This window comes from Caretta caretta, chromosome 1 (genome assembly GCF_965140235.1).
Source record: "Caretta caretta isolate rCarCar2 chromosome 1, rCarCar1.hap1, whole genome shotgun sequence".
In the NCBI taxonomy this organism is placed as follows: Eukaryota; Metazoa; Chordata; order Testudines; family Cheloniidae; genus Caretta; species Caretta caretta.
The window spans coordinates 210915620-210932943 of NC_134206.1; the positions used below are offsets into that span (position 1 = coordinate 210915620).

General features: G+C 44.6%; 1 protein-coding gene across 1 annotated transcript; it reads right to left on the reverse strand.

Moving 5' to 3' along the window:
• Positions 1–6496: 6496 nt before the first annotated feature.
• On the reverse strand, positions 6497–16453 carry LOC142069065 (cystatin-A-like). Its single transcript, XM_075119402.1, has 3 exons — positions 16308–16453; positions 8625–8726; positions 6497–6740 (listed from the first exon to the last, which is right to left on the reverse strand). The coding sequence occupies exons 1-3, from the start codon at positions 16371–16373 to the stop codon at positions 6606–6608; spliced, it is 303 nt and encodes a 100-aa protein (XP_074975503.1). The 5' UTR covers positions 16374–16453; the 3' UTR covers positions 6497–6605.
• Between the last annotated feature and the right edge of the window lie 871 nt (positions 16454–17324).

A 17324-nucleotide genomic window follows, 5' to 3' on the forward strand; every position in this document is an offset into this window, starting at 1 on the left:
GAGGGGGTGGCTGGGTCCTGCCAGGGCTTTGCCCAGCAACACCAATCTAGTCCCCTGGTGCTGGCTTCCCGCTGGGGTGGGGGTCACCATCCTCCCCAAGTCCCTACTAAGGGCAAAGCTGCTGGGGCTGGCAATAGGAGGAGGGCTGGACCTGGGCTCCAACAGGGGACACTACCTGCTGAAACTGCAGCAACATGGGCAGCTGGCGATGGGACGTACCCTCAGTGGAGAGGAGAGGGGACAGGATAGGAGCAGACGCCCAGCAAGGACAGGCGGCCTCCACGCTTGCTACAGCGGGGGACCAGCTGCAAACAACAGAGATGCAACGGGCTGACACTGGATGCTGCAGCTCCACCAGGGCGCAGTTTTAATGTATGCCACTCAGTGTTGGGCAACAAAGAAGAAACATGAGCAAATGATGCACAGAAATTCAAATGTTGAGATGGACAAGTGGCATAAGCAAAAACGTGTGTGTTAGAGACATGCTCAAAATAACATCCATAAATGAAAAATATGAGGGAGTGGAGGCTCAGATGGTTTGGTCATGTACAGCACAGTCCTGACAACTATATGGGTAAGAGAGTCCAACAGATCAAAATTGATGGGGGGAAAAGACAGAGGCTGACCCGACAAGAAGTGATGAGATGTCATAAAGGAAGGCATGTTCGCATGTAGTGTGATAGAGGATGTGGCATTGAACAGAGCACTTTGGAGGGAGAGGATTCGTAGAGTGGACCCCATTTGATGCAGTTAACACAAGGAAGAAAAAGAAGAGCCCTTCTTCATTTGTTGTTGTAATGAGATTTCAGAAAAAGGCAGAACTAATTTGTGGCTCAAATTCTGAAGTGAGGAATGTTCTGTATTCTAAGAGGAACCCAAGGAGTGTGTGTGCGTGCGTGCATGTGTGAGAAAAGGAGAAATTTATGTTAATATAATCCTGGCATCCATGCACTGTAAAACATGGTATTCAATGCTAAGGAAATATTTTTACATACACAAGACAAATTCTAGTACCTGACTGGCTCATTTATCACATGACTGTTTTTAACTAATGTTTGATATTGGTGAGTAATGCTCACAAATCATAGCTCACATGTAAATGTCACCCATCTGGCTGCAAGTGAGATCGGAGAAAATCATCACTTCTGAGCCATTCAGGAAGAAGAGATTATTTGGCAAGTGGTGTCCGTTTGGCTGTTCTTTGTGAGTTGCCCATCATATTTCTTTTTCGGGACACTTAACTTGATCTCCGTTATAGGTTAGTTTAAGACGTATTGAAAAATTGGCATGAAAGTGCTCCCTTGTGCTGATACAATATAAATAATGGGACACAGTGAATCAGAGAAATTCTGGAAACAGATATAGAAAGCAATGTATGCCGGCGTCCATGTGTACCAACCACCGTGTTAGTTAATATTAGCTCCTGCAAAAGCCGAATTTAACCTCATACCAAGATTATGGAAAATAAGGGACTATAACGCAAATGAAGTGGGAAGAATTGTGACACACAATGTAGCTTGAGACATATCCACTGTGACTTCCTCAGGACTCCTCTATTCTGGGAAATACTCCCCAGGTACTCTCAGGTAGAATTGGATAATATCCGTGTCAAAAGTTTTATGGGGCATTCACAATACTCTAGATGCAGAGAAGGAAATGATTCCAGGATCAATGATTCTACAAGGTAGCATACTCCTTATCTGCCCTTGCTCATGCAAGTCTTTGTTAAAATCTGGGGTGTTGAGCTCAAGAAAAATTACTACAAAAATGATACATGAAATATGGTGTGACAATCAGTTAGCTACTGTTGTTAGATGTCCGGCTGTGGGTGTGTGTTCTCCTTGTATGCTGCCCCAGCTCTGCACAGACAGTCTGCACAGCAGACCTCGAGCAAACTGCCCAATAACCACAAGATCTGTTAAGGTATGAAGGTGCCAGGCCAGGTCTATTGTCAACAAAGCATGGTAATAGCACCTGGCAGACTCTACGAGGATACTAAGACAAGTATGCCTGTGAAAAAGGACACAGCTCAGTGAATAGCAGGACTTTCCATTCCCCCCCTCAGCTGGGCAAAGATACTCCCTCTGAGATACATCTTCATCTCCTGATACAAACAAGTTACATACTGCCTTTGACATAGTTACTGCCCCCTGACGTGGCTAGTTATCACCCATCACCTTGTACATGTTGGTTCAATCAGAACATCTCTATTACATACGGTCATCCTGACCTTATCTTTTAGGAAGGGTCGGTGTGTTCCTGTTATCCTTGGTGAATGTTTTTGTACTACCCTCGATATCTGGTACCACTCTTCTGAAATGTTTTGGTACCACTTCATATCGGGACGTGTTTGTGTGAGTACTTTGTGGCTAGCACTTCTTAGGAATGTGTATTTCTGCAGTATCAGCCCTGTTCTTGCCAAACTCTGTGAGTAGATCCTGCTTCATACCAGGCCTCTCATACAAGGGCTTATGTCTCAGGCTCTCTTTCTAATACAGCTACTATTATTAGATTTAACCAAGGGATTCTGGTAAATTTCCTTGGATAGAGAGTCACAGAAGAAGTCTGCATCCATTACTGATTTCGTACTTTTTTAATTTAAAGTACTACCCTTCTAATTAATTAATGCAAGAGCCACATTCCAGAGGCTGGTTAATCAGATATTACATGGGGTTGAGGACTTTGCTATCAGCTACGTTGATGATATCACTAGATTTAGCCACACCAGGGAGGAGTACAAAGCACAGGTGGGGAAGGTATTGAGAAACCTCAGGGAGGCAGGCCTCACACTCAAGGTGTCAAAGTGGAGAATGGGGGGGCAGCAAAGATCCCTTACCTGGGCCATTGGGTGCGTAGAGACACACATACACAGTGGCTGTGCTACCTAGCAAAAGTGACAGGCAAACTGAGTAAGTCGTAAGTTACAAGGCTCAGACTCCACTTGCTAGAACAGTCCGTGAAGGTGTCATCAGACCCTGAGGAGGTCCTGCATCTGCTATTCCGTTCCAACCTTACAGCCACGGCTGAGATGGTCTGGTCCACCCTACTTTTAAAGTAATTGCTCAGGTGGGCCTTGCTAGTCGATCCATGAGCCCCAGCACACTTGTGAGGCCTCTTGCATGCTCCCATTTCAACCCAGTATTTCCCACACCATGGCCTTGTTCTGGTCGACAGGGAGCACAAAGCCATGCTGGGGTTCTGGTCAAGGGCCACCTCATCAGCAGAATTAGGCCTGGGATGGGATCCCTTGGCATCCTGGCTCCATCAGTGGAGTGGGGAGGGACAGGCATAGATGGTGCTGGGGGAGGGAGACTGTCAACAGAATACTCTGCTGGTTATTGTTGTTACCAGCCATGACAAGGGCATAGAGCAGGGGGCTGGCCTGTGGGAGATAGTTGAAGGCAAACTTGCAGGGTGATGGTGGATGATGATGAAGTGGAGATAGATATCGACTGTGAAAATGACGGTGGCACAGATCCGATTCTGTTGTGCTGGAAGCGAGGGGAGGTGTTGGTCGATGTCCGAGGAGAGAGTGTGACTGGGTGACATGCTGCTTTTCAGTGATGCTGACCCTGACCAGAAACCCCGTGTGCACAACCTGAGGACTCGCACCTGACTGATACGTGAATTCCAGACAGCAGGAACAATCCTCACCCTGCTCTTCTGGGACAGGGATGGAGAGTGGTGGTGGCTGTGAACTGGCCTGCTCCATGTTAGCCTTTCTTGGTTATAGCTGTGGCAGCTGCTCACTGGACCGTGCTTCTTTTGCTGGCAAGGGTTCAGGTCTTCCCCATCCCACAATTCTGAGAAGGGTTTAATATCAATGGTATCCAAAGGAAAGAGTCAAGACCACGAGATCTAAAAATCCAACCAACTCAGTGTCGAGTGCCCAGATCCTCAACGGTATCCAGGCCCCTAACCTCCACTGGCTTCCTAAATACCTTTGAGGATCTGGGCCTCTGACCCTAACACTGCAGTGCCTCCCTGAGCGATGGCAACAGGGGCCACTGCTCAAATCAACACTATATTTCCCTCTCTTCCACCAGTGTCTCTCTCAAACCTCACCAACCTGCAGCTCACCTAACGGGGGAGAGGGAGCCCAGCACAGTACGTTATGTGTCATTCTTTAGCTACACACCAAGATGTGGACTCCAGATCAAGGGCTCAGGGTCTTGAAATAGACAGCTGCTTAGGATATAAGACAGCACATTTGAATGTGTAGGTGGCGCTGGTATCCCTGGAAGCATCAAGGAGATCGTAAATACCTCAGTGCAGTTTATTTACTGGTGTATTGACGTCACTCTGAGCATCAAGTTGCACATTCACATAAGCTGCAAGTGTGTTTGCTTTGCATCACAGAAGAATGTATTTACTGCACTGATTGAGAGAATTTTTCCATCCCGCAAACGGGAAATTTACACTATAGCAACAATTCCCACACTTGTATTTGGGCATTTTGAGCTTGTATGTTAAAAGAGACATTGTCAACTTTTAATTTGTGTTTGCAGCCTTGTTGTAGCCATGTTGCTCCCAGGATATGAGAGAGACAAAGTAGGTGAAGTCATATCTTTTACTGGACCAACTTCTGTTGATAGATGGTACAAGCTTTCGAGCTAATGAGTCAAGGGAAAGAAAAAAAATCAGAGTGTCTAATCTAAATACAAGTTGGGACCATTATTATTAAGCATAAAGGTAATGCATGTCTTAGGAGGCCACTTGAAATGAAGTGGGCAATAAAGGTTAGACGGTTATGTAAAAGGAGTTTGAAGTAGGCCAAAAAGAGTTAGCAAGCAGGTGCTGTTCCAAATTGTTGTGATAAGACATGAAATAAATGTCCCTATTAAATCCATGGTCTTTAGCTTCTAGCAGCATTATAAATGTAAGTTCCCAGGCTCATCCTTTGAAGGTGTTGTGCAGGTTTCCTTTGAGAATGAGTTTTGAAAGATCGGATATGGAGTGATCGCTTTTTGAAAAATGTTTGCCTCGAGGTGATATGGTGGCTTTGTCTACTATGCTCCTGGGAGTATTCTGTGCCAGAAAATTTAAAATTCTGCACACAGTATTTTACAATTCTGCATATATTAATTATCAAAATATCACAATATAATCATGCCAGTTTCTGTCAGCAAGTATGTCCGTAACAATACAGACAAATAAAAAGATTCAGGAATTTTTTTTTGACAAATAGAATCCTTACTAAGCATATCAATACAGAACTTTAAGTACTTCATTTAAACTACAGGAACGTATTTCCCGCCCCCCTCAGGAGCAGTGCAAAGGCTTGGGGGAGTCAGGGGTAATGGATGAGCTGAGAGAAAGGGAAGGAGCCTGGGAGCGAACCTGGAGTGCTTTTAGGTGCGGGTGGGAGAAGTATGGAATAGTTTCTTTTTTGGAGGGTGGGGGGGGATTGTTACAGAGTTGGGGAGCCTTTTCCCATGCAGACCCTGACTGACCCCAAGCCTCTCCCATTCAGTCAGGCACATCTGCCCCTGTCCCTGTGTGTCTCTGCACCCCCACATTATTTGATTAAAAGAGTTATTTGGGAAAAGATTTGATAGTTTCTTTAAGTTCCTGTGTGAATTATGGTGTGGGGTCTTTTTTTAGTTCTTTCTTGTAGGTGGTGTCAGAGACTTGTCTGTTGATCTTGTTGACACAGTTATCATGATTAAGGACTACAATAGTGCCCCCTTCGTCTATGGGTTTGATCATTATCTGGTGGCTGGATTTCAGGGACCATCCCCTGGGTGGTACAGAGACTGCAGTGGACGTAATGCAGGGGTGGCCAAACTGGCTTGTGAGTCACATGTGGCTCTTTTACTGTTAAAGTGCAGCTCACAGATCCCCCCACCCCCACCCCCCCCATTCTCCACCTACCAGAGGGGGGGAGGGGAGAGACAGGGACCTTGGGACCGCTGCCTTGCAGCAGGGAGATGGAGGCGTCTCAGGGCTTCAAGAGGAGCGGGGCTGAAACACTGGGCCCTGGCAGGCACCTCCTGTGGGGCTGAAGATTGTTGTATGCAGCTTGGAGAGTCAGTAAGTTTGGCCAGCCCTGATGTAATGCATGTCTGAGGATTTCACAGTTGATTTTTTTCCCTGAAGCAATTGATGTAATGATCCACTGGGTGCTTTTCTTCACTGTAGGGTGTCCATTCAGATGACTTGTTTTCTTGTGACTGTCAGTGGGGATGTGGTAGGTGTGGGTGGCATCTTTGCTGTGAAAGATTTACTTGAGGTGGAGTTGGCTGAAGAATTCTTCTAGTTCTCTACATTAGTACTCTCATTAGCAGAAAGCAGCAAACCTGGAGAAATGGGACAGTCAAGCTCATGGACTAAGCAGATGCTAATGGAAGCATTTTTTGGGGAGATGCAGTGCTGAACCATTGGTATTTGGGTAGATCCAGCACATTTCCTTGGAGGCCTTTTCTAAGTTAGCCGCAGTTATTTACTGCTGGAATCAAGACAGACCTTCTGTTACATGCAACATGGAAACACAAACTTAGTTTTCAAAATCAGATTCATTTTATTTTCATCCATGTATTGGCACTGGCGGTACGAGCTGGGAGTCTGCAGAAAGAGCAACAGAAGAGCCCATCCCAAGCATCTCATTAAAAATCGCTCAGTGGATCATTTTTGGTTTTGCCAGTCTCATAGCTGGTAAGACTGGGCCCATTGTTCTGATAAGGCAGGCTTTGGAACACCTTCAAGTGTACACACTCATCGGTGCTGTTGCTGATGGAGACCTGAAAGACAAGGAGTATGGGACAGCCATGGACTAAGCAGATTCTCATGAAGGGATGTTTTGGGGAGATGAAGTGCTGAACCTTTGAATAGCTACAAAGTAAAAATTAAATCACACACGGTATCATTCAATACCCTAAACCTGGTCTGTAGAGACTATCCCATTTCATAGCACATGTGTGAGCAGAAACAGGCTTGTGTGTCCAAATTAGGGTGTTCCTGATGATCAGCAGAAATAGAAATTTTATCCCTGATCTCACAAGGCCAAATTCAGCCCTGCCATAAGAAGGTGTCACTTCCATTGGTTTCTCCAGGAGTTGCACCTATTTATGCCTGGCCAGAATTTAGGTCATATTCTTCATAACTCAAAGTTATCCTTCCCACTCAACCCCTTCATCTTCTGCTTTTGCACATAACCTTGGGTATCTGAGTGAAGTAAATGAGAGTTTGCTCTACAAAAAATCTAATTGAAAACGTTTGGGTTTAACTATCAGTTTTTCCTAAGGCAAAGTCTCATTGACTTCACTCAGATCCCATGCCTAGGCTGGCAGTGAAAGAGTTAATCCTATTCACCCGAGGAAGGCCAGAGCTGTAGGCAAAGACAGTGGGGGAGGGGGCAAAGAAAGCTGAATGCTGGGGTGAAGCAAGCCAACACCCTCACGGGGCTGGCTGAAGATTTTTCAGACAAATATTTTATTCACCAAAAAAATGCAGTTTCAAATCTACCAAAACTATTTGTGAGTTTTTGTGAATTTTGACTGTCTCTCAAATCAAAAAATATTTGTTTGGAAATGCTGACAAACTGTTGCAATATTTCCAAATTGATTATTTTTGATTTTTGGGGGGAGAGAGATTTGCAAAATGGCCAGAGGAGGAGATGGTGGTGTCCCACCTTATAACTTTTAGTCCAAGTGGTTGGGGGTACTCAGGTGGGATATGGAAGACCTGGGTTCAATATCATCCTCATTTGAGGTGCAGAAGGGAGTTGATTGGGGTCTCCTGCCTCTCAGTAGAGTGCTCTAACCAGTAGGCTATGAGGTATTCAAGAGGAGGTTTCTCTGTCTCGCTTATTGAAGCTGTTCCACTGTTCCACTCCCAAACAAACACACATACTGTTTTTAAAATTGCTCAGAGGAGTTTGAGGTGTATACCACAGAATCCTCTCAGTAAGACTCCCCAAAATCCCCAGGCTGGCCGTGTGCCTACTGGGCTGATCATGGTGAAGAGGATTCTATGTCCTCTCAGGGCCTGGAGATGGCAGGATGAAAAAGCCATTGTTTTGCCCGCCTGCCCAAACAACACCTAAGGCCATCTCTAAGGGTGAGAGCTGAGAAAGCAGTTGGAGAGTCTTGAATGGAGATCGCCCTCTTGGCAATCCTAAAATTTTACAATATACAGCTGAAAGAGTTCAGAGTAGCAACCGTGTTAGTCTGTATCCGCAAAAAGAAAAGGAGGACTTGTGGCACCTTAGAGACTAACCAATTTATTTGAGCATGAGCTTTCGTGAGCTACGTGAGCTACAGCTAAGGTGAGCTGTAGCTCACGAAAGCTCATGCTCAAATAAATTTGTTAGTCTCTAAGGTGCCACAAGTCCTCCTTTTCTTTTAGCTGAAAGAGTGGGACTCATGCTTTATAAATACTAAGATCAGATTTAAATGAGATTCTCAAAACAAGCTGTTTATCTTTTCTATTTTTGTTGCAAAATCGCATCCAACAGGAAGTAATCCCTACCTTGATTAAAAGGTCATATTGGAACCCTTTCCTGCAACGTTTGCTCACTATTTGAACATCTTGCTTTAAGGCACTCAGAATTATACCTATGTTCTTCTTCAATTAGAACACTTATGCAATGATGGAAGAAGTGGGGGATTTTGTTGAGTACTGACCTTAATGAAGTAGTTTGTTCCAGCAACCACCTGAGTTTTATATTTTATGGCTACAAAGACTGGATACGTCTTGTTCTCTCTCTCTTCCAGCTGTGGCTTCACCTGTAGAAAAAAGAAAGAGGGTTAGGTGATGTAATGGGGTCAGCAAACCCCCTTCTCATTGTATGTCTACGGCCTCAGTTTCTTCTTCTCAGCTTCCCAAAGAATGCACATAGACTGACATGCAGCACATAAGCAAGGCCCAAAGAAGGGAAATGTTATTAACAAACAATTCAACTCAACTCAGATCTTGCAGCCTTATTCCCTAGGCTCCACAGTTCCTTGCAGCCAGGCTTCACACCCCTGTGAAAACTAGGATTGCTGCCTGGCTTTACCTGAAATCTCTCTCACCTGAAGCTCCTGTTTTCTGCAAACATCTCCCCCAAAACACCTGTCCATCCACTGACCTCAGAGTCTGTCTGACCCAGCTCCCTCTTAAAGGAGGCACCACCTCCAGTATGCCATCACATGATACTTGGTCACTGTGATACAGAGGCCCATTGCTGCCAACTGGAAAAAGGTTTGCTGTTCTCTACAAGCAACTCCTGTCTAGACCTGACAAACTCACTACACCTAACACACTGCTTTCATGGTATTCACCCATGAAGGTTAGCATGTGAGGTCTCTGTTGAAAACTTGTAACTTATCAAACCCACAATCAGTGTGAGATGTGTGTATGGGTGATATTTAAAGAACAATGTAACTGTATTGAAACTTATGCCTTTATGGCGGTCTTGGAGGGAAAGTGAGTGACAAGGGAATAATATGTCTCGGTGACGGACAATTCAAGCGGGAGGGAGTTGTCACCCATCCTGGGCTAGCCAATTATGTATTGCATTACTCATTGTCTGCCTTGGCACCAACCCAGAAAAATCAATTGAAAAAACCATCAAAGACAAACTAAGCATTGAAACCATTTGAATGTGAAAAGGAATAATAGGACATGGCATGTTTGCTGAATAAAGACAAAAGACTGATTTGGTATATCACAGGGTGGAGAAAGATGCTCTGTATACATTGACTAAGGAGGCTCCTTCATGAGCAGGGGTGCTTCATGAAAGATTGGGTCCTGGCTCCTTGGGGCTAGTAAGTGCAGCAAAAGACTGAACTGTGGGCTAAGAATCTACATTATTAGATAGGAAAGGTAACTTAACTGTAGGCCCTAGTCTGCAGTTAATATGGAACCATCTGTTTCCATTACTCACACTTGTTTCCATTTCATCTTAAATACATTTTCTTTTGTTTTACTGGAAGTGAACTGAAGTGTTGATTGTGACAGATATGACACTCACCTGCAATATCCTGGACAAAGCATATTGAATTAAGTTAGTATTATAGGAGTTCATTGAATTAAAAATGCAAACATTTATGTATGATTGAGGGATTGTACATAATTCAATGGGGGAGGGGACCACAGGAGCTGTGATCTAAGGTAAACCTGGGGTCCACTGTTCCTTTTGGAGTGGAGGAACTGGAATTTCTGTGGTGTCCAGGGATCAGGGGCTGGATACCACAAGGGGACACTTCAAAGGGACTCGGAGGCTGGGGTGCACCTATGTTCAATCTGCAGGGCAAAGGCAGGGCTCGTACAGCCCAGAGGACAGTGGCTGAGTGGTTGACAGGCTGGTTGTGTTAGGGAGCTAACACCCAGCTGGCAAAGGCAAGACTCCCTTGTGCTGGAGGCAGGTTTGGGTAGATGAGTTTATGCAGGGGAACAACTTTAAACGCCGTGGATTTTAAAAATTTATTCAGTGCCAGTACTTCAGAAATATGATGTAGAACAAGGAGTGTTTCCCCATGATAACATACATCTGAAGGGAAGGGAAGTTTGGGGCTCATCAGTGAATTGACAGTGACATTATCAATGACCTTCTCAAAGGCTAAGTACCCACTATCACAGTTCAAGGCAACTGCACCTGCAGTCCCCCCTTGTGTCCACCAAGCGGAGGCCCCCAGCTTTTCAGGCATCACCTCTCTTGGGCAAAGGTGCATGTCTCTCTCCCTCCTGGCCAGGGAGTTCAGGCTGCACAGCTTCCTAATCTACACGGTGATATCTCCAGCAAGCCACACTGCCTAAACAGGCCAGCGTTTGTGCCGCTTTCTCTCCACAGGCTCTGAACATGGAGTGCCAGCAGTGACAGGTTATCGCACAGATCTTTCTAAGCAAGCACATTTATTCTTAAGGTAAAAGCATCACACAGGAAACATTAACTCAATAAAAACGTACACATGCTAAAAAATTTACCAGAGGTCACCCAAGCTCCAACCTAGGGCTTTGGTAGGTTAAGTCTTTCCAAGCTTTCCACAAGGATTGGACAGAAGGTCCTGACCATTTGCTGGATCAGAAAAAAGGCCCCAAGTCAGTTTAAACTATTTATCTAAAAATCCTTTTAACCAGTAAATACAAGTATCTCTCCAGGTGGAGTTATAATCTGAATTAATTTGCCTCACCTCCCCACACTGTTCTTAGTTCCTAGAGGGCTATGGTTCCCCTCCCCCATTGAATTATGTACAATCCCTCAATCATACATAAATGTTTGCATTTTTAATTCAATGAACTCCTATAATACTAACTTAATTCAATATGCTTTGTCCAGGATATTGCAGGTGAGTGTCATATCTGTCACAATCAAGTGACTTTTTAAAATTTTCCCTGAGACTATTGTGATTACACTCACCTGATGGGGTCATTGGAGTGAGATCTACAACCTATCCTGAAGGACGACCCATCACTCTTACAGATCTTGGGCGACACGCCAGTCCTTGCTTACAGACAGCCCCCCGCAACCTGAAGCGAATACTCACCAGCAACCACACACCACACAACAGAACCACTAACCCAGGAACCTATCCTTGCAACAAAGCCCGTTGCCAACTCTGTCCACATATCTATTCAGGGGATACCATCATAGGGCCTAATCACATCAGCCACACTATCAGAGGCTCGTTCACCTGCACATCTACCAATGTGATATATGCCATCATGTGCCAGCAATGCCCCTCTGCCATGTACATTGGTCAAACCGGACAGTCTCTACGTAAAAGAATAAATGGACACAAATCAGACATCAAGAATTATAACATTCAAAAACCAGTTGGAGAACACTTCAACCTCTCTGGTCACTCGATTACAGACCTAAAAGTGGCAATTCTTCAACAAAAAAACTTCAAAAACAGACTCCAACGAGAGACTGCTGAATTGGAATTAATTTGCAAACTGGATATAATTAATTTAGGCTTGAATAGAGACTGGGAGTGGATGGGTCATTACACAAAGTAAAACTATTTCCCCATGTTTCTTCCCCCCTCTACCCCACACTGTTCCTCAGATGTTCTTGTCAACTGCTGGAAATGGCCCACCTTGATTATCACTTCCCCCGCCCCCCGCTCTCCTGCTGTTAATAGCTCACCTTACCTGATCACTCTCGTTACAGTGTGTATGGTAACACCCATTGTTTCATGTTCTCTATGTACATAAATCTCCCCACTGTATTTTCCACTGAATGCATCCGATGAAGTGAGCTGTAGCTCACGAAAGCTTATGCTCAAATAAATTTGTTAGTCTCTAAGGTGCCACAAGTCCTCCTTTTCTTTTTGGAGTGCTCTGGTACATCAGCCCTTCTCAGATTCAGATGTTCTGTGTCTCAGAGGAAAGCATTCAAGAGACTTCAGCTGTGAGGCAGCATGGACTGCAACAGCTAGGGGGTCCCAAAAACCTCTGACACCCAGCACAAAAGAAATACTAATTTACTGAGGCTGCCAGAAAAGGACAAATACCCTCGGCTCACTCAACAGCTCAGAGTTGTTTATCTTCTGTGGGACAGTTAAAAAAAAAAAAAGTTGGGGTCCTCAGGCCTCACTGTCTGAATATCTTACTCCATCCACGCAGCAGAGGTTGTTGGTCAGAGTTCAGTTCTGTGGTATGACTCATAGGGGGCCCCCCTGCCTTGCTCTTTCACACTGATGCAGCATCTTCTGCTTGAGTGTCAACTCTGGAGCAGCTGTTCCAGTGCGTCACAGGCTGCCACTCTCAACCCAAATGCTGCAATCACTACACTCCTCCCAAAATCCCAATACACCCACTCTTGATGAACTATTCTCCCAGTTCCCATGGAGCCTTTCCTTTCTGCTGATTCACCACACTACACCCAGGCGTCCCACTTCTTTGGAAGTGTTGAGTTAAGTGTCCCCTCAGCACCAGCTGTCCTTGTCTCAGACAAATAAACTGTCATCCTCCACCCCCATCATTCATGACCTTCCCAACCTCCAAGCACTATTTACCCATCAGTTATTTATTGAAAGGGCCCACCCCTTCAAGGGAGGTCAAGCAGCCAGCTGCCTAGTCCCCAGATGGACAGTTTGAAGCCCTTGGCTCATGCCTATTTAATAAGTAATACATTCCTGAATAAATGTATGGTTGGTTGTTGTTTCTGGACTCAGCTAGGATTAGGGCAGAAATGAAGGTATCACTCAGGGGTCAACAATGCTACAAGAAAACCTCTCCAAAATTGATAGGGCTAGGGCTTCTGGGGCTAGGTTTCACCAGGGATCTTAGGCACCCAGCTGACTAGTGCAATTCTTAGCCCTGAGTTAGGCACCCAGGTTCCCTCCGTATTGTATGGGGAGACTTAATTGCTTAAGAAAGGGATTCCCAGAAGCCAGCAGGCAGAGTGGGGAGCCATCTAAGCTGGCCAAAAGTAAAATGGAGAGAAGAGGGGCAGGGCATAGGGCCCAGATCTACAAAGGTACTTAGGCACCTGACTGACAGGCCGGAGAGAGGTGCCCATCTCTGCTTGGGATTTGTGCTTTCAGATTGCCAGATGAAAAGTGCCTTGTACCTGCTGAGGAAATCAGGGCTAAAATCCTTTTCTCTCAGAAGAGCTTTTGGCAGAGCATCATTTCCCTTTGCTGTGATTTTAATTGTCTGCTTTGGAGCCTCTTTTAGGAGCATTTGGATACTACAATGAAATCCAACATAATGACAGCATTGTAGGTGGGGAAACTGAGGCAGAGAGCACTGAAGTGACTTCCCCAAAGTCAGGCCACACAATGAGTCTGTGGCTGACACAGGATCACATCTGTCTCATGACTACCAGTCCCAGGGCACCAACCACAATCCATTGTGCTTCATTCATTAGCTAACTGGGAACTTTGACCATTTCTTTAAAAGCATCTAGTCAAAGGCACTTCATGTATTTAAGCCAATCGGCAATGACATTTTTCTGCTGGCAGCCACTTTCCCTTTCCATAAAGGGATGCATGAAGGGTGGGGTGAGAGCCACCACGCGTCTTCTCATTAGCAGTCTGGTAGTCAGACGCTCTCTGTTGCTAAGAAATACCATGGAGTTCCCAGGTGACGCACAAATGCCAAGTACTATTCAAAATCTACCTCTCCAAGGCACACACAGATCTAAGCACAAGGTAAAAGTTTCACCTTTTAGAAAATAAAGAGCAATGAATAATTGTATGTACATGTTTAAAAGATCACTGAACAGACGAGTGCTTTAAATGAGGGGTTCTCAACCTTTTCCTTTCTGAGGCCCCCCCAGCATGCTATAAAAATTCCACAGCCCACGGTGTGCCACAACTGTTTGTCTGCATATCCAGTAGATTAAGAGCCAGGGCCAGCGGTAGGGGGTGGCAACCAGGCCAATTGCTTGGGACCCCAGGCCACAGGGGACCCTGCAAAGCTAAGTTGCTCAGGCTTCAGCTTCAGCCCGGGGTGGCAGGGCTTGGGCTTTGGCTTTCTGCCCTGGGCCCCAGCAAGTCTAATGCCAGCCCTGTCTCTGGTTTATTTAGGCAGACCCCCTGAAGCCTGCTTGCAGCCCCCCAGGTTGAGAACTGCTGCTTTAAATCATTCCAAATACATGACACTTTCCTGAAAGTAGTTCAGAAATCATACATATCTGCCCTCCAGAGGCGACACTCTGCTCTCACTTAACAGGGGAGTCAATTTTGGAACCTCAATTGACCCGTGTGAATGAAAGCAGAATCTGACTTGAAGATTCACCTTTTGCGCCATATTTGCGTCCACTGAAAACTAAGAATTGTGGCCTCATTTCTGACACATGCTGGGAGCACATTTAAACTTGGATTCTAAGTTTTTTTGGACACAGACCATCTGTTACGTTTCTACAGTGAGCATACACACAACAGCAGTAATATTTTGTAGTTCTATAGTGCCTTTCGAGGAAGAATCTCAATGTGCCTTACAAATAGGAATTAACAGTCCCCGTGTGCGGAAGGGAAGTGTTATCCTCCACTGCCCCCCTCCATTTTACAGCTGAGGAAATTGAAGCACAAAGAGGCCATGTGATTTGACCAGGGTCTCACAGTGAGTCCACAGCAGAGCCAGGCAGGCCCAGGACATTTCCCCCTCGCCCCCCAGCCCAAATAACCTTCAAGGGGCCCTAAATCATTGTCAGAAAGGCCAAAGTTATAAATCACAGGAAAATACTGACTTTCTACACTCTTAAAAGCCACGATTTTCCAGGGATCCAACTAGCTTCTGGACTTCTAGAAGGTTATTTGTTTACAGGGCCCCCGAAATACCCACTCTCCTCCTCTGCCCCCCCAGTAATGGGACCCTAGAGCTAGCCCTGGCAATAGGAACAAAAGCCTGACTCCCTGGCCTGCTCTGCATTAGCAAATGGGACCTCCGATTCACCGCCGGTGCAGCTCCACGAGCCCAAGTACACAAGTACCAGTGTAGGCAGAACAATGATATTTTTACTGCCCTGTCAGCCAGCTCTGTACAGATCAGGGTTTGATGACACAGTTGTAAAGACATTTAAAACCCTGTCTACACAGGTGCTTCTACCGCTGCTACTACCCGTGGAACTGTACTGGTGGTTAATTAGGCAGTGTAGACTCAGCTTCAGGTGCCCGTACTGACCACAAGAGCTTGCTGTCTTTCATACAGTTCTATCTGCAACACAGCCATAAATGTCTCTAGAGCTCCCAGAAGACTGAAAAGCAGAATAGCAGAAGACTGGAAGAAAGCTAATGTGCTACTATTTAAAAAGGATAAATGGGGTAACCCAGGTAATTATAGGCCTGCCAGTCTGACACTGATCTCGGGTAAGAAATTGGAGCAGCTGATTCAGGTCTTGATTAATAATGAATTAAAGGAAATCACTATACTTAATGCCAGCCAATCAATGGGGATGTATGGAAAATAGATCCTTTCAAACGGATTTGAAGTCTTTTTTGATGAGATTATAAATGTGGTTGATAAAAGGCAACACCGTTGATGTAATAGATTACTCTATGGCATTATACTTGGTGCCGCATGACATTTTGCTTAAAAAGCTAGAACAATACAAAATTAACATGGCCACCTTAAATGCATTAAAAGAATGAAAAGTTCTATGCCTATGCTATACAGGAGGTCAGACTACATGGTCACTTCTAGCATTGGCAGATACAAATCGAAGAATTTCCTGGACTGGAGTCCGTGCAGTCACTTCTTTAGCAATTTTTCCATGCCACATACTACATGCTTCTAATCAATCAAGAGGGCTTCCATTTACAATGCTTCTTGTTAGATTTTAAAGTAAATTTTAGCTTCATTACATAATCTCTCTGGAATTTGCTTTTGTGCTACTAGTGTCTGTTTTGCATCTTTCATGGGATGCAACTCACCTGGTCAGCAATCTCTTGGATTTCTGGAGTCGCGAGTTTGGTCTCGGTTAAGCCTCCAGGCATCATAGTGGCAAATAACTTCTTAGGATGTTTCGAAACTCTGACAAGCAAAATCTAGAGCAAATGTGACCAAGAATAGTCAGACATCTGATATTATATAGTCACACAGTCATGTGGTTTGTATAGGTGGAGTTTACCATTGTCAGCCTTGTGAGGGGAGAGGAGGGAAGAAAGGAACAAAACAACATTTAAAAAAATGCAATATTGTCAATAGTGAGAGAGAGAGAGAGTACTTTAAATATCATTATGTGAATAGTGCTCTGTGGACACCAGAAAAGCAGAAAATAAATAACTCCCCTACCCCTATTAATTATGGTAGTTGGTTCAGGCTGGTCTGGCAATTTCTTGACTCATCACCAGTTTCAACACCTCTAATTGGGGTGTGACTCTTTGTGCTTAGGGAAGTGATTGTGAACACTGAGCTACACCCAAATATTTCCCAATATTTGCCTTAAAATTACCACACATTCTCCCCTGGTTTCATTGCAGCAATTCTGGTTTATCCCTAAGAGTGCAAACGTAGCACTCTTTAATTCTTTAATTTCTCTATTGTTTATTACAAAACTGAAAGGTTTTCTAACTGTTGAAAGGACAGAGATAAGAATGCTGGCACATGCTGCCACCTTAACCCCTTCTTTTCCTTGTGTTTTACCTTTTATTTGAAGAAATATGACCCACCCTCCAAAATGAGCATGCATGTAGATTCTTTATCAAACTTTTTACAAAACCTACGTCCATTTAGCAATTAGTCTTGTTTCTAATTTTGCACCAGGAATAAAATTTCCTTTTTCTACATTATTCCTTTCGCATTTGTCTTTAAAAACTGGCAGATAGACCCCAATGAAAGATATGCCTAATCTTTAGAACAATTTCCCTTATTCCTACTTAAAGTAATGTAGTTCTTCACAGCCTTTTGTATTTATTGAAAATTAGCACCTATTGGCTTAAATTGTATTA

Coding starts and splice junctions, on each gene's coding strand:
- LOC142069065 (XM_075119402.1), bottom strand. CDS start 16,373: ATGATGCCTGGAGGCTTAACCGAGACCAAACTCGCGACTCCAGAAATC. Junction 8,727..16,307: donor TCCAAGAGATTGCTGACCAG/GTGAGTTGCATC, acceptor TTTTTTCTACAG/GTGAAGCCACAGCTGGAAGA. Junction 6,741..8,624: donor GAACAAACTACTTCATTAAG/GTCAGTACTCAA, acceptor CTTGTCTTTCAG/GTCTCCATCAGCAACAGCAC.